Raw genomic sequence first — 27,626 nt, 5'->3', positions numbered from 1 at the left:
TAGGAACCTTGGGCACATATCGCGGGCGGGATCTAAGGACGTGAGAGAAAGCCAGCCCAATTACAGGCACGAGAGGGGGCGGGGTGGATTAATTCGCTTAGCGCCCCTGAGGAACCGGATGATGAGGTTATGCGTTCCCACGGTGCTGCCAGCCACCGCGTCATGAGAGCGGAGATGGCAGCCACGTAACCTTGAGTGTGGAGGGCGACAGCCTGCTCTCCAGCTTCTCTCGGCGTAAAGAAAGCACAACGCTGATCTGGCAAATTACGGGGGTCTTCTCTGCGAGAGACACACCATTCAGTGAATAGACTCCACTTCAGGGCATAGGCGCGCTCGGGGAGGGGGCTCTAGCCCGAGTGACGGTATTAGCCACCGCAATCGGAGGTTACCTAAGTCTTCCTCGCGTCTAAGGACCTCCAAAGATCGGCGAGGGTGACAGATGGTGCCCTGTCCCTGAGAGAGTAGGTTCTCTCTCGAAGGGACTGCCAGGGGAGGGCTATCGCGAGGGAGAGCTCTGACATCCAGGTCCGGTTGAGCCAGAGGGGCGCAACCAGCAACCTGTTCCTCGTCCTCCCTGACCTTGCACAGTAACTGCGCGAGCAGGCTCACTGGGGGAAACGCGTATTTGCGCATGCCCCGAGGCCAGCTGTAAGCCAGTGCATCCGTGACGAGAGCACTCAGTCAGGGAAAGAACAACTGGCAATGAGCGATCTCGGGGGAAGCAAAAGATCGATCCGGGCTTCCCCGAATCGCGCCCATATCAGCTGAACAGACTCGGGGTGGAGTCTCCATTCTCCAGGACGTAAGGCTGCCGTGAGAGCGCATGGGCTGCACGGTTGAGCTTGCCTGAATATGAATGGCGTGCAGCGATTTCAGCCGCGGATGACTCCAGAGGAGCAGACGGCGGGCGAGCTGAAAAATGCGGCGAGAGCGCATACCCCCCATACGGCTGATATACGCCACCGCCGCCGTACTGTCCGTCCTGACCAGCACGTGTTGCCGCTCCAGCACCGGAAAAAAACGGTGGAGAGCGAGGAACTCTGCCAACAGCTCCAGGCGATATGCCAATGCAACTGGGTACTTTCCCACAGGTCCGCAGCCGCATGCCCGCAACGCACAGCCCCCCAGCCCGTGTTGGAAGCGTCTGCTGAAACGACAACAAGACTGGACGCCTGTTCTAGAGACACCCAGGCCTGTAGGAACGAGGGGTCGCTCCAAGGGCTGAGGGCGCAGTAACAGAGACTCGGTGTGCGCGCGCGTGCCATGCGCGTCTGGGGACTCGATCGTGAAGCCAGTGCTGAAGTGATCTCATATAGAGTAATCCGAGCGGCATGAAGCGGCTGCGGATGCCACTATTTTACTGTCGAGCTCTCTCAGACAGTACAGCATCAGCTGAGCGCGCTCTCCGGAGAGGCGCGCTGCCATGGTGACCGAGTCCAGCTCCAGCCCGAGAGAAGAGATCCTCTGCATGGGGGCGAGTTTGCTCTTTTCTCGGTTGATATGAAACCCCAACAGGTGGAAGTGCCGGAGCACTTTGTCTCTGTGCATAATCAACTGCTCCGAGAGAGGGCAAAAATCAGCCAGTCGTCAAAAAAATTGAGTATGCAGATGCCCGCGAGCCGAAGGGGCGCTAAGGCACCCTCCGCGGGCTTGGTGAGGACCCGCAGAGACAGAGAGAGCCCGAAGGGGAGGGCTTTGTATTGCCAAGCTCGACCTTCAAACGCAACCACAGAAACTGACGGTGGCGAGGAAGAGTGGAGACATGGAAATACGCGTCCATCAGGTCTAATGCTGCAGACCAACCCAGAGGACGAACGCACCGGAGGATGCGCTTCTGCGTGAGCATTCTGAACGGCAGCTTGTGCAGACAGCGGTTCAAAAAGCGCAGATCTAGGATTGGCCGTGACCCACCGCTCTTTTTGGGCACGATGAAGTGTGGGCTGTAAAACCCACTCTCCATCTCGGCTGGAGGGAGCGGCTTTATTGCATCCTTTGCCAGGAGGACAGCAATCTCCTCTCGCAAGACAGGGGCGGACAGGGGGTTGACCCTGGTGAATACACACCCGTGACTTGGGGGGCCGTTTCGCAAACTGAATCGCATAGCCGAGTCTGATTGTGCGTATGAGCCACCGCGAAGGGCTGGCCCGCCTAACCAGGCAGGCAGAGCTCTCGCTAATGGACTCATCGCTACAATCGCTGACGTACCAGCAGTGGGGCAGCGCGGAGTGGGTGTGCTGATCCGGGAAGTGCGCGGGTCCCACGGAAAAGCTGGAGGCGAGATATTTGCTCTCACTCCGCACCCGAGCTCCGGAGGGGAGGCTCGAGGGTTGGGAGAAAGGAGACCGTCCTCCCAGCGCTCGTGAGCCACTGGCGAAACGCATCGAATCTGCAAGCTAGAAAGCATAGCGTCCCAGACTGGCAGATTTCGGGCTGTCACATCCGGGGAAGTGGAAAAATGCCCTTTCATAATGTTTTCATGGCAATAAAAAAGTGCCGTTTAAAATGGGGCCCCGCCCTCCAGCGGGGAAAGAGCAAGTTCCCTTTTCTCCAGATGGCCTGTTCCAGGGACGCTTCGCGGTCCGTTGCCGGACTTAGCGGCGTTCTGGGCAGGGGGGCTACCTGCTTCCGAGGTGCCCGACGTGCTCGCTTCGCCAGAGGCGTGTGCGGGGGCGGAGCAGCTCTCGTAGGCGGGCGCCTTCGGCGAGGAGCAGGTATGAATGGCACGGCGGGCGGAGCGGGCTACAGACCGCCGATAAGACATCACCCATCAACTGCTCTCTCACCGCCTTGAATTCCTGGGTGAATTCACAGACAGTGTCGCCGAACATGGCTTGGGATATGGGGAAAGTCAAGAAAGCGGACTTTGTCGACTTCGCACATATGAGCCAGGGGTGGCGCTCCTGGATCACTAATGTGGACATCGTCCTCCTCAACGCACACGCAGCGGACTCAGTAGTCCGAAGAGCTAAGTCGGCGGCGGTGCTAAGCTCGTAAGCCTGGGTTGGACCCACCCTCGTGCAGCTCGGCCAGCGCCTGCGCTTGGTAGCGCTGGTAGGTGGCTATCGCATGCAAGGCGGAAGCAGCCTGGCCCGCAGCTCTGTAAGCTCTAGCTCCGAGGGAGGCAGATAACTTACAGGCTTTGGATGGGAGACGAGGCGGACCCCGCCAAGAAGAGGCGCCGCGCAGATTGACCGCCATTGCACACTCAACCTGAGGAATCGCCACATACCCCCTGGCTGTTCCACCGCCAAGAGTGGTGAGGGTGGAGGGACACGCAGCACGAGCAGAAAAAAGTGCTTTTCAAGACCGCGTGAGCCTACTGTGCACCTCCGGGAAGAAGGGAACGCCCCTCTAGTCAGTCCGGCCGCGGAGCTGGGGGATAAACCGAAGCAGCCCGGGAAAGCACGGCTAACATGTCCGTTTCAGGATCCGTAGTGACAGCGCTCACCAGCCCGAAGGGGGCGAGCGGGTCTGGATCATCGTCGCACAATGAAAGCCCACCCTCCGATGCCGCAGTGGACGTCTGGTCTCCGGTGTCATCGGGCGTAAGGGCTACTATCTGTTAGATGGATCGCTTCCCCCGTCCGAAGCTTGGATGGAGCGCTTAGAGGAGTGGGAATTCCGCGTGCCCGTGGGCGACGGATTATCTCTCGCTGAAACCCTCAGATCTGCCCGAGTGCCCGCTGCAGAGCAGGGGACAGCTGGGGTGGTTCGCCCTTTTGCAAAGGCTAGCCGCGATCTTTACTGCGCAACAGTCATGGCATCGTAATGACGACATGAACTGCCCGCGAGCAGCGCATTAACATGCTGGACCCCCCAGACATGTAACGCAGTGCCCGTGCCCATCATCCGAGGACAGGAAACCACCGCATCCAGAAACGCACAGTCGGAGCGCCGTCCTGAAAAGGACGTGCTGCACGACTGTGTTGCTCTTTCTGTGAAGTTTGCAACTTTATACGCACCGCTCTGGAGGACCGGACCCAAAGAACGCCAGGCAAGGGAGAAACCCAGCTCGACCGTCTGCCGCTGCGTGTATACACTCTGGACCGGGAGAATGCTCTCGTTCGCTCAGAATCGCTGGTCACAGCAGGAGGAACCCTCATCGACTCAATCAGAAAGTCTCTGAAGCGAAAAGGATGGCGTTTGCTCGCTCTAGGTGTGCTTATATGCTGGGATAATTGGCAATGAAGTACACCTGTGCAAGCTTACGCTGCCAATTCATTGCATTCATTGGCCCGTTCAATACTCTTTCAGACAAGCGGCTTCTGAACCGAATCCTCCCATTTCGTGGATTTCAATCAATCCACTCTATGGCACTGAAGTTCCCCAACCGAAGGGGAACCCTGATTACTCATTCACATGAAGCAATTTATTGACTGAAGTTCTTCTGTCAGAAAGGCTGTGTGTGAAGGAGAGTCAGTGCTCATGATTATTGATCAGGTGTTTCTCTCCTGACAGAATAAAGGTCCCCTAATGCTCTATCAGTGTGAATGTGACTGTCAAGCTTTTTATAAAGGTTCTAAACAAACTCCTTATCTGAATCAACAAATCGTCTTTATTTGTTTACTTTTTACTTAATGAGTGGAAAACTGCAGTGAAACATGGGATCTCAATGAACCTTGGGATTGTGACTATAGAGTGTAAAAAAATAGATTGCAACAACTTAAACGAGTAAATAAAAAAATTTAAAGATTAGCTAAAAATATTTTTGAACGTAGTACTTTAAATGTAATATTTTTTTAAGTAAATAAATTAATTAAATGAATTAATTAAAGTTTTATTAGGCATAATTACTCTAAACTGGGTACCTAAAAATAATTTCACTCATTAAATATAAAATAAATGATAACATATTTATCAACACCATTTAATCAAATGTTAATCAACACCTACAGCAACTGTCCAATAATAAAATACATTATGCAGCATTAACTCACCACTTGTTGCATGCCTTAAGGAGAACAGTCAAACTCATCTGTGAACTTACCAGTGATGTAATTTGACCAATAGCTGAGCGATGTTAAACTCACTGTTGAATGGAAGTCAATTGGAAGCACCGGTGCTCCCAACTTCAAAAATGTAGGAGCACCATAATAAATGTAGGAGAACCTACAATGTAGGGTCGTCAGAATAAATATAGGAGCTCCAGAATAAATGCAGGAGTGCCGGAATAAATGCAGGAGCGCCGGAAGAAATGCAGGAGCAACAGAATAAATGTAGGAGCTCCACTGAACATAGATTATTAACAGATTTTTGTATTTGAAAACATGATCAGTCAAGACTAACAAAAACCAAAAATATTTATCTAACTAACTTATCCTGTAATCACAATGACTTATTGATATTTGCACAGTAAATCCAAATTGAACGTCTAATAATTATAAAACATTATTGATGTCAATAACACTAACAATGAATAACATTTCTAATCATCAGGCTGCCTTGAACGTGCTTGAATGTGAGTTACCTGCTACAAAAAGTCTGTTTACTGCTCTTTACTACTGTTACATTATGAAAATAAACTGGCATCAAACACAAATGAAGCATTGCAGAAATAAATATTTATTTATTATTTGTTTATTATATATTAATTGTTTTTATCTGCATGTTAATTTAATAAATAATATTTCTGCTAGAAAACAAACAAAATATTATAATTAATCTTTCAGTTCAATGCAGAAAGCTGCACAGCAGTCATCAGTAACTTAATAGGAAAATAAAAGAAAGGAAGAAACGTCTCACTTCTGTCGCTCTTTAAATGTTTCGTGTCATTGTAAATGCTCAGTCTTGTTATGCACTGATTTACATTTTCCTGTGTTTGTAGAATAAAGCAGACAAGCCAGACGACCCAATATATGAGCAGACAGAGCAGGATTCTCATGATGACCACCGGCTCAAAACCGTACAGTTCTTCATCATGAGCTGCAGTTTCAGTTTAAACTTAGTAAAGGGAAGCTTCTTTAGCGATGAAGTGTTAAGTGTTAGATTTTACATTTAGCGGACATTTGTGGTAAAAATCAAGATTCGGGCCATTAATCAGCTGAGACACTCTGAGTCTTTCAGCACTCTCTCTGAAAAAACTCTCTCGGCTGGCGGATCAACATTCACCTCATCAACGCTCTCATCAGCGCCATTGTTTGTAACTGTAGGTGGGTTTGCAAACCTGTAGACTTTTCATTGTGTCTTCCTCAAACTTCAGCCGTTTGCTTTTTCTGCAGTCACAAAAGCTCTCTCCATTGGTAATAATAGACTTGCCTGAACTTGCCTTATTTACCCACAGTCAAAGTTAATACAGTGTGTGTGGTTATATGTGTTAAGTGTGGCACAGTGGCCATAACTTTGTTTAGTTGCAGCAGTTTTAATCCATGCAGAAAAACGATGTTGAGAAATCTTTAGGATTAATAAACCGTGATGAATTAAAGCATGTTTAATAGTGAAACCGGTTAATCATTGCAACCCTAACCACAATGCAGTGTTAAGATTACAAACAAGATGCTAACACCACTCCATAGCAGCGCTTCATAACCCTGGGTAAAGTGCAGCGCTAACAGTGCTTTCAGATTACAGGTGTAAATGTGTCTTTACCTGCTTTAACAGCAGTGTAAACAGGTGTTACCAGATGTGGAGCCCCTTTAGTGGATTGGCAGAAGGAGAAACCAAACATCTGCAGGGCTGTGATTTATTCATATCTATACAAATGTGTGTGTTGAAGCAGATTGAAGATCACTCAATCATTTTCCTTCAGCTCAGTCTCTTATTGATCAGGGCTCGTGTCTGTCTGACAGGGGAATGTGACTGTGGGTCAGGTGATGAACACATGAAGAGAGCGGGTTTGTGTTTGTCTGAGCTCATTTTGTTTTAGTCCACAACAGAATCACAATATAAATGATGAAATCAGCTCATTTCCTGTTGTGTTTTATACATGACTTTAAGATGATCTTCTGAGCTCAAATGTGTCTTCTTCCTCCTCACAGCAGACTTTACAGCTTGATGTGGTGTATTATGAACAATGTCTTTGCTCTGTACACTTCTACAGATGATGTCGAGACCTTGTTAAGTGTGTGAGTGTGTGTGTTTGCTGATGCGAGGGCTCGATCAATAAGGAGAGCTGATCAGGATGTGTGTGTTCATCACTGCTGTTGACATGAGCAGAAACAGCAGTCAGCATCTTCACAACACAAAGAGATGTGTGATTGTCCAACTGTGTGATTTGGACTATTGCTGTGTTTGTAGATTGTCTGGCTGTATGGTGACAGAGGAAGGCTGTGGTTTTCTGTCTTCTGCTCTGACTTCAAACCCCTCACACCTGAGAGAGCTGGATCTGAGCTACAATCATCCAGGAGATTCAGGAGTCAAGCTGCTCTCTGAACAACTGGAGGATCCAAACTACACACTGGACAAACTCAAGTATGTGGAGCAGCACTGCCTTTTTTATTGTGAATACAGATACTTTGATACTTCACTGCTCTTCTAGTGTCCAGATATTAATCAAAGCTGTTAAATATGTCAGTGCACTGGGGCAGTTCTCACATTAAGCGTTATATTATATCTCATATTAACACTGTACAGTTTCAGCATTGTAGTTGAGCAGTGAAACTTGTTCTCTACATTTCTGCTGAAGAACTGTACAGTATCAGGTCAGAGATGTGTGTGTACTGTTCTCCAAATACGTCCTGTGTATACTTTAACAGCAAGTTAAACTCTCCCTCATTAACTTCAAAGACACAGAATGTCCTTTATCACACTTTAATAAGGGCGGAGTAAAACTATAAACAGGAAGAAAATAAACAATATCAATTTACATTCACAATGTGGACATAACAAAGATGTTTCTGGCAAATATCTCACATATCTTGTAATCTGGCTCTTTTCTGCTTCTAAACTAACATGAACACAAAATATCAGGCAATAAAAGTGATCAGCAGACAGTGATGCTGGTTCTGATATAGTCCAGTGACAATCACATGTTGAACAAACTCAAATAAAGCAAATGACAAAAAACTCCTAAACTAATCCTTTATAACTGAAGTATTATGAACAATAAACATAACACAAACCCACGAAGCTTCCAAAGGGCGAGGAGGACTGCAGATTGGTCTGGATTCACTACTCTCCAACTTAGCAATGTTTAGAAATGATGAAGAGGCATTTGACAGAAGATGAAGATCTCCATCATATTTCAAGTCATTTAACACTGAATTCTGCTTTATTATTGTGCTGCGCTTTTGTCAATGGATCATTGAATGAATCCTTCAGTCTTTATATCTGTCTGTTTCTGTGTTTCCATTCTGTTTTCTGTTTCCACATCTGATCTAAAAGCTCTGTGTGTCATTCAGAAGCTGATTTGACAGCTCCACACACACTCATGTTGTTTTACTGCAGTAATTAATGCACTGAGATCAGCCAATCACAATCCAGCATTCAGCACACAATCCACATGTACTATTGTGTGTGTGTGTGTGTGCGTGCGTGCGTGTGCGTGTGTGTGTGTGCGCATGTGTGTGTGTGTGTTTGTGTGTCTGTGTGTGTGTGTGTGTGTGTGTTATAAGCTGATGTTTGTGTACTGACTGAATGTCAATCTGTGTGTGTTTACAGTCTGGATCATGGAGGAGAGACGAGGATTACAGCAGGACCACGCAAATGTAGGAATACACACACACACACTCTCTCTCAAACACACACACACATGCACACACTCACACAATCAGACACACACTCACACACACACACACACATGCACTCTCACACAAATGCTCACGTGCACACACACACACACACACCCTCTCTTACACGCACAGACACACACACTCACTCTCTCTCACACACACACACACACACACACACACACCCTCTCACTCACACGCACATGCTCACACACAATCAGACATACACACACACTCGCACACATGCATGCACCCTCTCTTACACACAGACACACACACTCACTCTCACACACACACACACACACTTCCTCTCTCTCACGCTCACACACACAGCAGTGAACACATGCACACACACACACACACCCTCTCTCTCTCTCACACACACACACACAAACACACACTCACACACTCCCCCCCTCTCTCTTTCTCACACACACACACACACACACACACACACACACACACACACATTAGTGAACACATGGACACACACACACTCCCCCTCTCTGTCTCTCTCTCTGTCTCACACACACACACACACAACACACACTCCCTCTGTCACACACACACGCATGCACACACACACACACACAAATGCGCACACACACACACTCTCTCTCTCTCTCTCCCGGTGCATGCTGGGAGTGTTTGGGGTGCGTGTGAGGGTGATAACGGGGAGAGTTTGACTGAATTGGTGTTTTTTCTTTACACCTAAACTTTTCATTTTTTCTCTTGTTTTCAATTCACATGTATGAAAACATTTGATTTGGTTTTTGCGAGTTTTGAGGCGGCGATAGGATGGCGTCTATCCCCGAGGGGGTAGCGCCAAATGTGTCGCTTCGTCAAGGAGTAAGGTGTGTGCCAGCGCAGGGAGTTACTGTTGAGGATGTGTTGGTAGCGATCAGGGAAAAAGTTGGATATGAAAACATTACTTCGGCATCGCGGATGAACAAAGCTGTTGTGGTGTTCGTTGAGAAAGAAGAGCTAGTGAATTGTTTGATAAGCGACGGAATTGTGGTAAGTGGCGATTTACTTTTTATTTCACCGCTTGTTACTCCAACGACTAAAGTTACGGTGTCTAATGTGCCTCCGTTTATTCAAAATGAGGAAATTGAGAAAGCTCTGTTAAGATATGGAAAACTGGCTAGTGAGATAAAGATGATCCCGTTGGGATGTAAAAACGCTGCTCTGAAACATGTGATGTCTTTTAGACGCCAGGTGTTTATGTTCTTGAATGAACCGGAGTTAGACATATCTTTCAGAGTCATGCATGAAGGGAAAGCATTTGTTATTTATGCGAATACTGGAAGCATGAGGTGCTTTGAGTGCGGGGACATAGGGCACAAAAAATATTTATGTCCTCATAAAGCCCAGATTAATGTTTTGGAAGTGAGGCCTAGTATTTCTACTGCTGGAGAAAATGGCAGTTCTAACATTGCACCTGTTGTAGAGGTTGTGCAAACTGAAGTTGCACCTCAGATGATGAGTACCGGTAATGTTGAGATTACTGAAAGACAGATTGATAAAGTACTTGAATCTGGTGAAATTCCAAACGTTTCTGAATTAGAAAAAAATGCTGTAAGAGTTGATGGAACTTTGGTTAGTGTTGAAAAAACTTCTGATGAGGTTGGTGAAATGGCCAGTATGGTTGAAATATGTACGATGCTGGTATGGAGATGAGAGATGATGATTTATTTTCTGATATATCCGAAATTGGGTCACAGTGTGGAAATGTGGATGATGTATACACACTGCAGGACATAAATGATTTTCTGGATGAAACTTTTGGTAAAGTTTTTGAAATCAATGATTTCTTTTCTGATGTTGACAAATTCATCCGCTCAGTAAAATTGTGGCAAAAAAAAATGTTAGTTATGATGCTTTAAGCAAACAGAAAAGATTTAGGTTGAGAAAATTGTTAACAAGGTTGAGAAAGGAAAAGGCAAATGTCTCCAAAAAGAAAAAGAGATCAAATGTTTAATGCATGCAAGGTAAATGGGACTTTTTGCTTTTTCTTTCTTTTTCTGTTCTCCATCTTTTCACTCTTTTCTATGGAGCTGTTGAGGGTGGGCTCTTTAAATATAAATGGGGGCAGAGATAGAAATAAATTGGCAATGGTATCAGAGTTATTTAAAGTTAATAAAATAAATGTAGCCTTCTTACAAGAAACTCATACTACTATAGATAATGAATTAGAGTGGACTGGTTGGTGGAAGGGGAAAAGTGTTTTAAGTCATGGAACAAATATAAGCGCTGACATAGCAATTATTTTTTCCAAAGATATGAATATTAAAATTCTGGTAGTAGACGAGATTGTGAAGGGAAGAATATTGCACTTAAAGATTGAATATGAAGGGTTTGTGTTTAATTTAAAAAATGTTTATGCACCTAATAATGGGCCAGAGCGTCAAACAATTTTTAAAGTTAAAGAATGCCATTCAGAAAATTGATTATAAGGTTTGTACTATTATTGGAGGAGACTGGAATTGCACTATTGACTTTACTATTGATAGAAATAGAGAATAACCTCACCAAGAATCAGCTGATGTTTTATTAAATATTTTAAAAAGTTTTGAATTAATAGATATTTGGAGAAGGAGAAATACAGGAATTAAACAGTATACTTGGCTAAAAGTGTCTAATAATAGGGTCAGTGGAGCTAGGTTAGATCGGTTTTATATAGGTAAAGAATGGAATTATAAAATTACTGATGTCTCTATTTTACCTGTTGGATTTTCAGACCATCATTTGATATTATTTGGTTTAACCATGAAAAAAAGTTCAAAACCAAATTATTTTTGGCATTTTAATACTAAATTGCTAAATGATTCTTTATTTTGTGAAAAGTTTAAGGATTTTTGGAATGATTGGAAGCTAAAAAAGGGTTCTTTTGGAAACTTATATATGTGGTGGGAGGTTGGTAAGGCAAATATTAGAATTTTTTGTCAAAATTACAGTTCACTTTCTACTTCTAAAACAAAGGTAGCAATACAAAAACTTCAAAGAGATTTACAAGCCCTGGAGAATACTCTTCTCAACAGTAATGATGGAAGTGCACACAATGAACATTTTGAATAAAAAGAAAGAACTTGGGTTATTACTTCAGGAGCAAGTGAAAGGAGCTTTAATAAGAGCGAGGATTTGTTCAATTAAGGACATGGATGCACCTACTTCATACTTTTTTAATCTTGAAAAGAAAAGTGTTCAACAAAAACAAATGATTCATCTTCGCCGTTCTGATGGAGTTATAACTTCGGATCCAGTAGAAATTAAGAAGCAGACACACAAATTTTATACTGATTTGTATGGATCTGAGATTTGTGATCATGAATGTGCCTTGGACTTGTTGAGTGATCTACCGAAATTGTTAAATGAACAGAGAAAATCCTTGGATAATCCAATATCTTTTCAAGAGATTACAGAAGCAATGAGTAAGTTATCAAATGGTCGTTCTCCAGGAATTGATGGATTGCCCGCAGAGTTTTATAAGACTTTTTGGAACCTATTAGGAAATGACTTGTATGAGGTTTTACTAGAAAGCATAAAAAACAAGCTACTTCCCATTAGTTGCAGATGAGCAGTCCTGACATTACTACCTAAGAAGGGAGACTTATGTCTTTTAAACAACTGGAGACCCGTTTCATTATTGTGTATGGACTATAAAATACTCTCGAAATGTTTAGCAAATAGGCTGAAATATGTTTTAGATTCCTTGATAAAAAATGATCAGACATATTGCATTCCAAACAGGTCTATAATAGATAATGTTTTTCTTTTAAGAGATATAGTTGATTTTAATCAATTTAATAATGTCGATCTGGGAGTGCTCTCATTAGATCAAGAAAAAGCCTTCGATAGGGTTAACCATACGTATCTTTTTGAAGTTTTGAAAAGCTTCGGGTTTGGATGTGATTTTATATCATATATTAAGTTATTATATTCTGAGGTTTTTGTAATTGTGAAAGCAGGGGGAGGATTGAGTGCACCTATACCTGTATTAAAAGGTATTAGGCAAGGTTGTCCACTTTCTGGACAATTATACAGTCTTATTATTGAGCCATTATTGTGTAGGTTAAGAAAGAATTTAAGTGGAATTCATTGTAACGATGCTATGAATGGCATTTCAATATCAGCTTATGCTGATGATGTCACTGTTTTTATTTCAAATCAGGATGATATACAAATTTTAACTGAAGCTATTGGTAAATATGAGAAGGCATCATCAGCAAGAGTGAATTGGGGCAAAAGTGAAGCTTTTATTTTTGGTCAATGGAAAAATGGGCTTCCAAATTTACCTGGTGGTTTGTTGTGGCAAAGGTAAGGGTTGAAAATACTAGGTGTTTTTTTGGGAAATGAACAATTAAAAAAAAAAAACTGGGAAGGAATGTTGGAAAAAGTGACTGCCCGTTTGTCCAAGTGGAAATCGTTACTACCTCTAATGTCATATAGAGGTCGAGTCCTGGTCATAAATAATTTAGCCGCCTCACTTTTATGGCATAGACTCATTGTAATGGAACCACCCGAAGATTTGATTTGCAAAATACAGAGAACATTTGTGGAGTTTTTTTGGTGCGGAGAACACTGGATTTGTGCAGCAGCCCTCTATCTTCCTGTGTGTGAGGGAGGCCAAGGATTGGTGGACGTTCAAAGTAAGATCTGTGCTTTCAGCATCCAAGCAGCACAGAGATTTCTGTATCAAAAGCTGTATCAATAGCTTGGAATAAAACTGCTAAAGTGATTTTACAAAAGGCAGGCGGTCTTCAACTGGATAGACATTTGTTTTTAATGGAACTAAAGAACATAAACCTTTCTGGGATTACATCTTTTTACCGCTCAATGTTGCATTACTGGAGAACTGTTTTAAGAGTGGAAAGAGATATGGATGAACCTGGAAGATGGATTGAAGAAGAGCCATTGTTTTTTAATCCTGTGATTCAGACAAGACTTTTATCATCTATGAGTGTGCGTGAATGTTTACAAAAACATGGTATTGTGAAGCTTGGGCAATTGTTGAAAAAGAACCACTGGGAATCAGCAGAAACTATGAAAGAAGTGACAGGTTTCAAATCCTCACGCTTGACTAAAAAGATAATAGAAGAAATTGTTAATATATTACCAAGCAGCTATAGAAGAAGCATTGGGCACGAGACTTTATCAGAAGAGAGGAATGAAGTGGATTTTCCAAAAATACAAGTTGCTGCAGCATGTAATGAAAGACAAGATGATGAATTCGCTGGTTCAATCCTATCATTTGAAACTCCACATCTGGATTGGTTTGAAGGTATATCAAAAAAAGTCATATACAATGTAACAATTAAAGTGTTACATCAGAAGTCTCTTAGAGAACAGAAGATATCGAAGTGGCCGGATTTGTTAAAACAAGACTTTCTGGTGAGAGATAGATGGAGAACTTTTTATAAACCACCTTTGGAGAAATGAACTGCAGATCTTCAATGGAGAATAGTACACGGGGCAATAGCGACAGATAAACACGTTGCACACCTGAACCCAGATGTAGGAGGAGAATGTAGGTTTTGTGGGGAAGAAGAAAACTTAGAACATTTGTTTTTAAAATGTAAAAGGTTGAAAAGTCTCTTTGAGGTTCTTAAAAAATTGTTTCATGATTTTGGTGAGGTTTTCTCAAATGAAGTTTTTATAGGTGGTGTAAAATATAGTTATTCAGAAAGAAGAACAAAATGTCTGTTGAATTATTTGACTGGGACAGCAAAAATGGCAATGTGGATGACAAGAAAAAATCATGGTCATGGTCTCTCTGGACGTTGTTGCAACCTTGATGCTGAAGTAATGTTCATGAAATTGGTAGCAAATAGACTTAAAATTGAATTTGCATACTACAAACTTGTAAATAACGAAATGCTTTTTAGTGAATTGTGGTGTGTTAAAGATGTTTTGTGTACTGTTTATGAGGGGTTTTTTGTTTTTGAAGTTGTAAGTTATATGATTATTATGTGAGTTTGTAAATGTAAGGAATTGTCTTTTTTATTGAATTAAAGGTTTTGTTAAACCTCTCTCTCTCTCTCTCACACTCACACACACACACACACACCCTTTCTCTCTCTCTTACACAAACACACACACACACATTGCACACACACAGCTGTGGTTATAAATGTGTGTGTTCTTGTGTTCAGGGGTCTGTTTCCTCACTCTGGATCCAAACACAGCACACACCCAACTCATTCTGTCTGAGGAGAACAGAGAGGTGAAGCGTGTGAGAGAGAATCAGCCGTATCCTTATCATCCAGACAGATTTGATGTTCATCGTCAGGTGTTGTGCAGAGAGAGTGTGTGTGGACGCTGTTACTGGGAGATTGACTGGAGTGGAGATGTTGGTGTTTGTATATCAGTGTCATATAAGAGCATCAGGAGGAAGGGAAGAGGTGTTGAGTGTTGGTTTGGATATAATGCTCAGTCCTGGAGTTTGATCTGCTCTTCCTCCAGATTCTCATTCAGACACAATCACACAGACACTGATCTCCCAGTAGAGCCACTCAGTAGGAGAATAGGAGTGTTTGTGGATCACAGTGCAGGAACTCTGATCTTCTACAACATCTATAGAGACACAATGAGCCTCATCCACTCAGTCCAGACCACATTCACTGAGCCGCTCTGCCCTGGGTTTACTGTTTATTCTGGATCATCAGTGAAACTGAGCTGAAGACTGACGAGATATTTACCCAGAATCCTCTGCAGGAGCAGTCAGCAGCAGTGTGTGTGTGCATGCGACAGACGGTGTGTGTGTGTGTGTGTGTGTGTGTGTGTGTGTGAGAGAAAGTGTTTGTGTCTGTCTGTGTGTGTGTGTGTGTGAGAGAGAGCGCGTGCGTGTGTGTGTGTGTGAGAGAGAGAAAGTGTGCGCGTTTGTGTGTGTGTGTGTGAGCGTGCATGCGTTCACTGCTTTATGTGTGTGTGAGAGTTTCTATGTTTGTGTGTGAGAGAGGGAGTTTGTATTTGTGTGTGTTTGTGTGTGTGTGTGTGTGTGTGTGTGTGTGCGCGTGCATGACAGACAGTGTGTTTGTGTGTGCATGTGTGTGTGAGAGTCTGTTTGTGTGTGTGTGCGTGTCTTTTGTGTGTGTGTGTGTGTGTGAGAGAGAGAGAGAATGTGTGTGTGTGTGTTCACTGTTATGTGCTTGTGTGTGTGTGTGCGCGCGCGCGCGTGTGTGTGTGTGTGCGTGCGTGTATGTATGTGCGTGTGTGTGTGTGTGTATGTGAGAGAGAAACGTGTGTGTGTGTGTATGTGTTCACTGTTGTGCGTGCGTGCATGTGAGCGCGTGTGTGTGTGTTTCTGTGTGTTTGTGCGTGCGTGCGTGTGTATGTGTTTGCGTGTGTGAGAGAGAGTGTGTGTGTGTGTGAGAGAGTGTGTGTTTGTGTGTGTGTGCGTGTGTGTGTGTGCGCGTGCGTGTGTGTGTGAGAAAGTAAGTTTGTGTCTGTGTGCATGTGCGCGCGTGTGTGTGTGCATGTGTGTGTGCGTGCTTTTGTGCGTGTGTGTGTGTGTGAGAGAGTAAGTGTGTGTCTGTGTGTGTGTGTCTCAGTCTTCATCAGTGTCATCATTGATGTTGATGAAGTGTCCTCCAGGATGCTGCTGTGTTCAGATCAGCTCATTCTTGTCTACAGATTGATCTTCTTCATTGTTTCTCTCACTGTAAAAAATTGCTGTTAAAAAACGGTCAGATTCTATGGTAAAATAATGTTTTTTCACTAAAACAGTAATATTGTGTTAAAAACAGTGCTTTCTGGGTAACATTTTTGTTTTCGAGAAAGTAACCAACTGCAGAAAACTGTGAGCTAACAGAGTTCAGATTCGATGTTTTGAAGTCTGTGTTTGAAATCACACTTTGTGTCCTTGTTCACTATTTCATACACTAGTTAACTAATATAGTTCACCTGACAGTTTTAATGAACACTGAGTGAATTCAGACACTGATGAACACCTGCTGTTAATAATTACAATTACTGAAGAAAATAAACAAGAAACACAAACAGTGACTTGAGTTACAACATTAAATAAAATCAAATAAAATAAAACAGCTTCAGTCTCAGCAGAGGATCATTAAACGACTCCACAAACAACAGCAGACACACACTTATTACTGACTGATTTGACTTCCATACTATTCTCATTGAGATCCAACAGAAATTAAGGTGTTTTTTGTGTCACCGTAATGGAGTGAGGGGCTGGTTTAGTTGGGCTCTTCACCCTTGAACTCATTTAATAAGACTTTCCCACTGCTGTAATGCAGAGTTTACAAAACATTTGTACTATAGCAATAAAGTTAGGAAGTCAATAAATAGAGAAATCTATTTGTCTGAAATTAGTTCTGATAAATGTTTTGTTGTAAATCTGGATGAAGGGCATCATGCAATAGATTTTATGCTTAGTTGCAGGTATTACTTTAATTAATGAGAAGTGAAAACAGAAAAGATACCTCTGTAATTACTTAACAGTTAAGAAATAACATACAAAAACAGTTCAGTTATGACAATTACACACTCAGACCTCATGAATCTGACCTTGTATCTCAACAATGGTAACATCTCAAATGTTTCATGCTGCAATGCATGCTGGTAGGGGCACGGTACAAATATCCCAGCATGCATTGCGGTATAAATAAATGTTGTATAATGGTCTAACAGTTTTCTTTATTTGTGTTTGATTCAGTTGCCTGTTTGTGAGTTAAACTGTTAATTTTGTTAGTTGTCACCATTATTGAGGTTCATATGCTGATTATTGATGTCTCTTTGAGTGCGATTTACACCATAGAGCAGTGTTATTGTCCAAGATATTCTTAAAAACTTCCAGAAATCATTGCCATATATATATATATATATATATATATATATATATATATATACATACATACATACATATAATGTGAACCAATAGATTAACATTGAATAGGAGCTGTACATTTTATTATACTAAATGAGAACAGACTCTGCCATTTAATAGCAACATGAACATCACCAGATCTTATTTAGGTTTTTGGCTGACTTGCCACAACAAATGAGCTTTTTAAACAAAGTTTTTAACAATTGCAGCAGCCAAGATATATAAATGTTAAAAATGACAGGGCTAAGAGCCCAACTAAAGCAAACTCTGTTCTCCATGATGGTGACGTAAAACTTTAACTTTTTCTCAAGAAGAACTTTAGTAAATGTTATACAAAAATACATGTATTAAGCAATAAGTGTAGCTGGTGATGATGTTTGTAGAGTTGTTTATTCATCCGCTGATCATTTAAATGATTTAATCATTTGTTGTTCTTCAGGTTATTTCATTATAAAGCTGTGACTAAAGTTTTGTATGTTCTGTTCTTGTTTTTTCCCTTCAGTATTTCTTCATTTGTTCATTGTTAATCCTCAATTATCATTTAATTAGTCAGTTAATTAATGAATTTACTTCAGCTTTGCTCCATGTTTCTTGAACACTCAGTAGTGTGGACACTTCAATTAAAACTGAAGTATTTGCTCAGGGGTTTAAAGGGTTAAAGGTGTGAGAGGTAAAAACACAGTGTAAAAATGTATTTTAACAGTAATATACTGTTAATTTACACAACGGAAGTAGACTGTAAAAAAACAGTATATTGCTGGCAACCACAGCTGCCAGTAGATTACTGTTAAATCAAGGAAAAAACAGTATTTTACTGTAAAACCTGAAGCTAATTTCTTCTGTGTGTCACCGTTGTGGAGGAGAGTAGAGCCAGTGTATGAGTTAAAGATGAACAATGAACTGCTGATGTTATTCTGCATGTTTCTCTATTTAAAGACAGCGGCTGTTTGGTTGCTGATGCAGTCAGAATCTCTCTGGTGATTCCAGATTTACATGTATGTGTGCTGTTGTGAAAAATAAGACATTAGAGTTAAACCGAACTTTTCTAATTAACTAAAATAAGTTATCATTATAAGTATGCTTCTAAGCATATATAGCACATTACTTCATAAACTCATTCAGCAGTTGACCAAGTTGAGGCAGTTGCTTTCAGTGAGCAAAATGAGTTCACTTGAGTATTGTGTAAATCAATGTAATCCATGTATTTTTACAGCAACATACTGTAAAATAACAGTACATTGCTGGCAACTGCAGCTGCCAGTATTTTACTGTTTTTTAACGGAACAATTTTTAACAGTGTTTGCTGTATCCCAAAGTAACCCTGGGGAAACACCCGGAGTTTTGTTTTCTACAAAAAAGTGATTAATCTGTTCTGTTAAAAAACCTTCAAAATTAGGGTCAAAATTTAGGTATGAATTATACCTCCATTGTTTAGGGAGTGTCAAGTTACTGAAATTTATGCCTATACAGACAGGTGCTTGATCGGATATCAAAATATCCCCAATATTACAATACTCAACTTTACTAAAAGAAATTTTGGGGGTGAAGATCAAGTCAATTCTACTACTGGTTTTATGAACGGCTGAATAATATGTAAACTCCTTATCATTAGGGTGTAACACCCTCCAAGTATCAACCAGACCAAGTTCTTTGCAGGTATCCAAAACAGCTTTGGCTCTATTCGACATCTGACCATGATTTTGTGTTGAAGGACATTTATCTACTACTGAGGAGAAAAAACAATTAAAATCACCTGCTATAACTGTGTTGTCACAAAGCCAATCCGCAAATTTTGAAAAAACCTTAGAAATAAAATCTGTGGTCTGAATAGGTGGAAAATATATATTTAAAACTGAAATGTCTTGCCCATAAAGAGAGCCTCTTAACATAATATATCTTCCTGATTTGTCTGAGACCGTTTTAACTTCAAGTAAGGGTAAACATTTATTAATTAGGATGGCAACACCTCTGCTTTTGGTAGTAAAAGAAGAGCTAAACACCTGTCCGACCCAGTCATGTTTTAACTTAGCGTGCTCAGCAGACGATAAATAGGTTTCTTGTAATAGGGCTATATGGACCTGTTCTTTCTTTAGAAAGCTAAGAATTTTCTTTCTCTTAATAGGATTGTGTATCCCTCTCACATTCCAACTACAAATTTTTAACGTTGGAGTTACTAGACATTATGTGTCAAAAAATAAAATACAAAAGGAGCCACAAAATGAGAGAAAACGCAGGGAAAAAAAGAAGAAAAAAACAAGAAAAAAAAACGCAGGGGTAAAATCGTTCTTTGCACAATTTTAGAAGAATCAAGTAAAAACTATGTACATCAAAAAAATTGGAACAAAAAAGAGCTATTAACGAAACGAAAAGGACTTTGGTCTGTTACGCCCATTTTGGCCGTCAGCTAGCTTCCCTCTAATTATAGAGAAGGTGCAGGACCAGCACACGAAAAACAAGCAAAAAAAATAATAAATAAAAAACCTTTCTAAGGCTTCGATAAGCTACCTTTAGGTAACAGAAAAACTTCCGGACTGCAGCTCAGTCAAATATTGCGACATAAATGGCAATGAAAAAGTAATCACATATGGATCTGTCAGTATTAAAGAAACCATACTAAATTTTCGATAATAAATTGTTATAATAAAATGTAGACCTCAAACGAAATGTCCGATCTTAACAGCTAAACCCTCTAAAACCATACTGGGATGGGGAAAGGATGCTCAGTCAGTAGCAGTGCGGTCAGGTGAGCCGCTCTGTAGTGGGGCAGACGCCAGAAATGCTGTGACATCCTTTGGGTCCTTGAAAGACCTCTCCTGACCGTTCACCTTGACCCTGAGAACTGCTGGATACAACATGGCAAAGGCAATACCCTTCTCTTTAAGCTGCTGTTTAACATGGTAGAATTCCTGCCTTTTCCTCATTACCAACACAGAAAAGTCCTCAAATATCATAATTGAAGCACCGTTGTAGGACAGCATGCACGTTTGTCTCGCTGCTTGCATGATCCGAAATTTATACTGAAAGTTGTAAAACTTTAGGATAACTGCTCGGGGTCGCTGGCCAGGCGGTGGGCGGCGAGTGAGGGCGCGGTGGCATCGATCCAGTTTAACATGCTCACCTTTGAAACTGACCTGTAGCAGCTCTGGTAACCAGGATTTGAAAAAAGCGATCGGATTACTGCCCTCGCATCCCTCTGGAAGACCGACGACCCGCACATTGCATCTTCTGTTTTTGTTCTCCAGATGGTCTATTTTTATACAGCACGGACGCCAGTTTTTCCGCGAGATCAGTAAGTTTCGCACCATAGGTGGTCATCGCATCCTCGGAGTCTGATACGCGGCATTCTACCTCAGTAATTTGCTTGTCCAAAGTCCCAATTTTTGAGGAACATTCCTCAAGTTTCTTAAGAACAGGGTCGATTTTCTTTTCAAACGAGCTTTTGACACCTTTAAGCACCTCTGTTGATATTCTTTCTACCAAGCTGTTTGTCTCAGCTCGGCTCAGCAACGACTACACCTGGTCCGCCATGATCGTTGATTGACTGTCCTCCTGAGGCGATTTAATCTCCGTCGATTTAGAGGTTTTTGCCGACAGATTCAACTTCTTCTGGGTAGTGGGCATGATCGTATGTCCATTCACAAGGTCTTAAAGTATATGCCGTTATATGTCTTATTTTATATACTAAAAATATACCACTGAGCTGCGGAGACCAAATGTTGAGCTGCTACTCCGCCATTACCGTCACGTGACTCAGAAAAAAGATTCTGTCATCTTGATGAACGAGACTCAAAGATCCAAGTAAGTAAAATGATACGAACTTTCCATCACTACTGTCCAGTGTGAAACGTCTGGTGCAGTTTTAATTTTAGAGCTGTAATAAAAGTCTTCTCACACTCAAAGCACAAATACTCTTTCACACCAGTGTGGATCTTAATGTGTTCATTAGGGTTTACTGATTGGTTGATACTGTGGAAATATAAATTTCTAGCATCTAATTCCAAATGAACAATACTCTACGTATAACTGAAAAGTTATTTTCTTTGGTTTTCTTTAATTAAATCATTGCATTGACGTGCCATATAGGAGGGACATTTAACCTTGCCTTGCTGACTACAGACTTCATTTGTATGTTAAAGTGATGTAATTAATGGTTTCACAGCATGGCTGTATCTATTGTATTCCCTGTCTCCAGAACATCATTTGCACATTGTTGTAATGATGTACTTATCTATTGATGAGATCAGCATAGCACCCAGACTTCATTTGCAACCATGGCACCCAGACTTCATTTGCATGCTTTGTTTTACTGCCCCCCATGACTGACCCCACCTACATGCTGTAAGATGTATAAAATGTATTGCTTTGCTGTGGAGTTGAGAGTTTGCTTTCGATGACGCCACAGCCACGCTGAGTTTCCTCTTATTAAAAAGGATTCTGCTTTGAAGACAACCGAAAGATTCTCCCTGGTTTTTTGTGGGCTCTTAGAAGTTTACAACAGTTTTGGTGCCGTGACCCGGATAGAGACTGAAATCCTCAAATTCTCAACAATTTGCCACAGAAGACTGAAATCCACCTGAACTTCAACTTGAACCTTCAAGATCAAGGAAACTTCACTTCAGACGGAATCTTCAGCTCAACTGCAATTTGAAGTCACTCAGCAATACAAAGATCAGACCACTTCAGACTGAACCTTTTCAGTTCAACCACGATTTGGTGAGTTTCACTCTATAAAAAGAACCGCAAAACCAGCACATCTAGTTACCCTCTGCGCCGTCAGAGAAGAGTTAACAAACAGCTGTGGGTTTAGTTAGCTAAGTTATCCTCTAAATTTTATTTTAGAGAGGAATAAGTAATCCTCTGCATTGCCAGAGAAGTTTAGCATTTTTCTGCTAAAATCTGTATCCTCTGTTTTAGGCAGGGAAGTTTAGCCTTTCGTGCTAAAATCTGTATCCTCTGTTTTAGGCAGGGAAGTTTAGCCTTTCGTGCTAAAATCTGTAACCTCTGTTTCAAGAGTTCACACTTAGATATTGCTTGACAGCTGTAAGCAGGTTTGGCATGCTGTCCCGGGAGAGAACCCTGAGCTCGGAGATAGTTGAGCCCAGGGCTCCCGCCAGGTCCATAGAGCATGTGAGGGGAGTACGAGATCAGGTGGTTCTCGAGAGCTCCCCTTTTTGTAAAGGAGAAAAGGAGGAGAAAGGGGTGGATGGGGGGTTTCTTCGGAAAACGAAGATAAGGGAGTAATGTCTAGCTAGGCTACTTATAGTGGGTTAGGATAGATCTGATTGGCTAACTAATGAGTGTAGATAGGTGGCCAGCTGCTGTCAATTATATCACGTGCTCCTCTCGAAATTAGTTTAAAAACTTCACTTCAAGAGTTCACACTTAGATATTGCTTGACAGCTGTAAGCAGGTTTGGCATGCTGTCCCGGGAGAGAACCCTGAGCTCGGAGATAGTTGAGCCCAGGGCTCCCGCCAGGTCCATAGAGCATGTGAGGGGAGTACGAGATCAGGTGGTTCTCGAGAGCTCCCCAAATGCATGAAGCTCGGGACAGCAGCCGTGTATTCGAAGAAACTCCCCAAAAGGCTTGAAATGCTATATCCGGCTGCTGGATATAGTTATTTGAAAAAGAAAAGGTAAAGAGGGCTCCTTTGGAGCAAAGGGTGAAACAGGTTCCTGCGGGAACCCGAGCAGAGTTGGCTTGGGCTGTGAATACTTCTGCTGGAGTAGAGACTCGGGGAGACCCCTGCGGGGGTCAGAGCCATGGGGTGGGCGGGAATCCTGCTGGAGTCATTACAAGGGAAGGGGAGTGAAGGACTCCGGCTGGAGAGGGGGGTGAAGGGGGGCAGGGGGGCAGGGGGGGCGGGGACTCCAAAGGAGTAATTTGCTCGAGGAACACTCCTTGCGGAGATTGAGCTGGGAGGTGGCAGCACTATATATAATTATATATTTATATGAAACATATAGATATATAAATATATAATGGGGTAATCTATGGCCTTGGGGGGGCGTTTTTACTGACTCTTGCGAGAGTCGAAGCTCTTGGCTCTCCTGCGGGAGAGAGAGCTGTATGTGCCATCTCCAGCTGGAGTCGGGAAAAGGAATGGTCGGTGAAGCCCCAGCTGAAGGGGGAAATGGCAGTTGGGCGATGACCCCTGCGGGGGTCCGGTGCTCGGGATTAACTCCGCGGGAGTTAGAGCGTGAGGGTGACAGCACTATATATAAATATATATTTATATGCGTGGGTGCATATATATATACATATATATAAATAAATTTAAAAAATAAAAGATAAGTGTGAGAAATAAACAAAAATAAACATAAATAAAAGCTAGGGCCGGGGAGGGTCGGTGACATGACTCGTGTCACAGCTCGGGGTTGGGTGAGCTATTTAGCTGCTCCAGTAGGAGTCGGGAAAGATGAGGGGGAGGTGAAGACTTCTTACTGGAGGGTGACGGGCGGTATAGGTGCTCTGGGGGTGTTCCTGCGGGAACAGAGCGTGAGGGTGACAGCACTATATATAAATTCATATTTATATGCGTGGGTGCATATAGATATAAATTTATATAAATAAAATCAAACAGAGAGAAAAATAAATAGTGCTATACTATATGTCATTATGGAATGACATAATATAAAAAGCTAAGGCCAGGGCAGTGAGATGATTCCTGCGAGAATCGAAGCTCGGGGTAACGCCCCTGCGGGGGCCAGAGCCATGGGGGGGGCGGGGTCCTACAGAAGTTAGAAAAGTTGGGGGGCAGTGAAAACTTCTGTGGCAGCGGCCGGGGGGGGCGGGGGTGACAAGGGGGCCTGGGCAGGGAGAGAACTCCTACTGGAGTTAGGTGAGTGAAAAGGGGGAGAAGGCTGAGTGCAAATCAGCTGGAAGGAAGAAAGGAAGCTAGATGGCTGGGTCATGCCCGCGCCCTTGGGAGACTGGGTAGTTCCTCTGCCCTCGGGAAGCTGGTATGGTTGGGTTGTATTCTCTCCCTGGACTAGGCCCATGCCCTTGGCCGCTGGGATTACTGCGTCTGCTGGTGAGGGTCCTCTGAGCTTCCCTGAGATGGCTGTGGCTGAGTCAGATATAAGATTTGAAGGCGTCGGGAGACTACTTTCCTAGTGTTTGTATGTGTTGTTACGATAGCCCTTGTGTGCTGCTGTGGTGGTGGCTCCAATTCTGAATGAGTGACTGGATTATGAATCTGGTGGGAAGCCTGAATGGTCCTATGACTTTAAGGTGTTATGAAACCAAAAATGTTATTGAACGGAATGTGTGGATATGTTGAGCAGTGAGAAACTGATGAGGTGTTCTGGGGTAACTTAAAATGTTTAAATGAATGCTGACGCAAATTGTGTATGCTGTGGTTATGGGATTATCATCTTAAAAGGAGAGATGGAGTCAGCTGCGGCTCTGCTTCTGATACCAGTTTCTGAAAATAAAGCAAAAGAGAGTCAGCGATTTCCTATGCAACTAGGAACATGTACAGCAGTATTTTTTTTTTTTTTTTTTTTTTCAGAATGTATTGACTATATTGCCCGTTAGAAGCGCATTGGCGGCCCCGATAATATACCCACGAAGGGGGCAGCATCTGTGTAAAAAGGATATACTGAGGATGAAATTGGATAGCTAATAAATGAATGGCTTCTATTCCAGCGCTTAAGGAAGGAAGCATAAGCAGGTCGCATGCTTTAAGCGCTACCTGATGGTTACGAACCTTTATGAATTTCATTTCTGTTAAACCAGGAGTCACCAAATATGGTACCGATGGGCACCAGATAGCTCACGAGGCTCTCGTGTGTTGCTCACAGGCCTGTTCTAAAATAGCTCACCATAACACCACTTACAAGTAAGCTTTCTCTAAAATAGAAGTAATCATTTAAAAATGTAAATATTTGCAAAGATAAATAAAATAGTGTTGCACGTTGATATATTAATTACGGGGTATTTCCTACCCTGTTAAATCATTGTTGGTAACTTTGAGAGAATCATAACATGATCATTGACTACACCTGGATGAATATTATTCATTATTAAAAAATAACCAAAAACTTAAATTATAATTATAAGTAAATTGAGCAATTTGTTATTTGAGAAGTGTTTATCCAACTGGTAGCCCTCCACGTTAATCGGTGCCCGAAGTAGCTCTTAGTTTCAGAGGTTAGTGACTCCCGTGTTAAACGCTAAAGACAACATTTTGAAGAAAGCTGAAAACCTGTAACCATTGACTTTCACAGGAAGGAAATAAATAATAAGGAAGTCAATGCGGCTGTCCGTAGTGCCCAGCCACAATTCATGACACTTCGTATTCTGCTGCGCCGCGGAGCGCTATTTGTATAATTGATTAGTTTATTTGATAAAGTATGAATGCGTGAGTCTGGTGTGCATTAATCTACTATTCTCTGTCGTAAGTGCGTCGCGTCACCGCGCCGTCGGCGCCTCTGGTGCGCGACGCCCTTCAGGCAGAGTTTGTTACGGCCAAGATCGGATTTAGATCATTTCTCTTCTATTCCGGAGATTGCTGCTGCGAGATGAAATAGGTGAGTGACGAAAAGGCATCCCTGCGGGATAATGCGCATGTGTGTTTGATGTTCTAGATGGAGAGCAGTTTATGCTTAGCGTGATATTTTTATTCCAGAATATAAAAGGGGACTGATTGTCGATTTATTCAAATAGCTTATTAATGCTTGAAATTCTATCACTCCAAATTGATGCTTAAGAATTCTATAGAAGTGCTTAAGCCGGAGGTTCTTCCGCAAAGAGAATGCAAATATTAGAAAACCGGTCACTAGTTTAGCTGGGGGATATTAGGGAGAGAGAAACGGGAACTTGTAGGTGAATTACGTGCAAACACCGTAGTTATTGGCGAAATCCAGCGGATCGTTTTTAAGCATAAATGTGTGGGCTACTTTTGCATCCGAATGTTAAACGGACTACGAAATGTAATTGTGACCTCCGATTGCCAGAAATCGGGTGGCAGGTGTAATGTTGATTGCAACCGAGCGCTGCAGCCGTCTAGATTAGAGAGATTGCTTGGTTTATAACGTGATAATTTAAGCATATTCATCAGGTAGAATCATGCTGTTAAAGCTGAAAAAGGCAGAATTATGAGTCCATCCTAATGTCCATTTCAGTAGGGCTGGTATGGATGTGCTTAACAGGGAATTGCTCTGTGATTTCTGGTGTAGTGTTGGTGGACGGCTAGTGAGGTTGTGGGAAGGGAGCACCGAGATCGGCTGTGCTTCAGTAGACGAAACCTGGAATGAGAAATTCAGAAATTAGGTCAGTTACAAACGTAATTCAGTAAAAGCATAAACATATTGACAAAAGTCGACAAGTAATTTCTATTTTATAATAGAAAATAATCAGCAGTAGCTGCGAGCTTGTAAAAATGAGAGGGGGAAAAAGCAATGATACACAAGGTAGAGGGGCGGGGTGCGTAGGTGGTAAGGATCGCTGAAAGAGGAGGACTGGAGTGTGCACTGGAATCGGGAGCTGCAGGATGGAAGAGGTGAGGTGGGATTCCCAAGAGTTGCTTTATTGTCCGGGAGATAGGTTTTATCCGTGTTTAGAATTATGATTGCTGCAATATGTCCAAATCCAATATTGCTTTTTAATCCTTTCCTTGATTCTCCGGGGAGGCGGAGAGGTTGCGGGTTTAATGTCTGTTTAGGATAGGGGGTGTGGCAGGAGCGTGTTATGTCCTGGGGGTGGCGGTGAAGACGTGGATTCGCAAGTGTTTTGGGTTTAATGCAGCGGCTTTGAATTATGGTCCCGGCGTCTAGGAGTTTGGAGGAGTTCAGTGACAGTCGTTGTTGGATATGAGAGACGCATGATGATGCTGGAGAAGGTACGTAGCGGAGCTGGGGATTGCATTGTGATCTGGCTGGAGTGGATAGGCCTACGGCCTCTCGTTGGAGCCTCGGTCTCGAGCTGACTTTCATGCTGGGCTGGTTGTTGTTAAGACGGGGCTGGTGTTTCAGGGAGCCCGGAGCTTTCTTTCTTGTATGTAGCTGCGCTGATGCTGTTGTGATCTCAGCCGCCGTCGCTGTTGTTGTTGTTTTTGTCATTTTTTGTAGTTGCTGACGATGGTATTAAAGGTGGTGTGGTATTGTAGTTGAA

The 27,626-nt window shown here is 42.7% G+C and overlaps 1 protein-coding gene and 1 long non-coding RNA gene across 7 annotated transcripts in view; one reads left to right on the top strand and one right to left on the bottom strand.

The window, feature by feature from the left end:
• The window catches only part of si:dkeyp-77c4.1, a 46,817-nt gene extending 30,111 nt beyond the window's left edge, over positions 1-16,706 (top strand). For all 6 annotated transcript variants that reach the window (XM_068220122.2, XM_073948111.1, XM_073948116.1 and 3 more), the window contains 3 exons: positions 7,234-7,407; positions 8,596-8,642; positions 14,816-16,706. In XM_068220122.2, coding sequence (XP_068076223.1) covers positions 7,234-7,407; positions 8,596-8,642; positions 14,816-15,342 — 748 coding nt within the window. In that variant the 3' untranslated portion in view covers positions 15,343-16,706. The remainder of the gene's footprint in view (positions 1-7,233; positions 7,408-8,595; positions 8,643-14,815) is intronic.
• Positions 1-27,626, bottom strand: part of LOC141381959 (uncharacterized) — a 239,902-nt gene that overhangs the window by 161,376 nt on the left and 50,900 nt on the right. The window lies entirely within an intron of this gene.

Source organism: Danio rerio, chromosome 4, assembly GCF_049306965.1.
Source record: "Danio rerio strain Tuebingen ecotype United States chromosome 4, GRCz12tu, whole genome shotgun sequence".
NCBI classification, from domain to species: Eukaryota; Metazoa; Chordata; class Actinopteri; order Cypriniformes; family Danionidae; genus Danio; species Danio rerio.
Note: the sequence above shows the minus strand (reverse complement) of the source record. Positions and strands in the feature narration are given on the sequence as shown.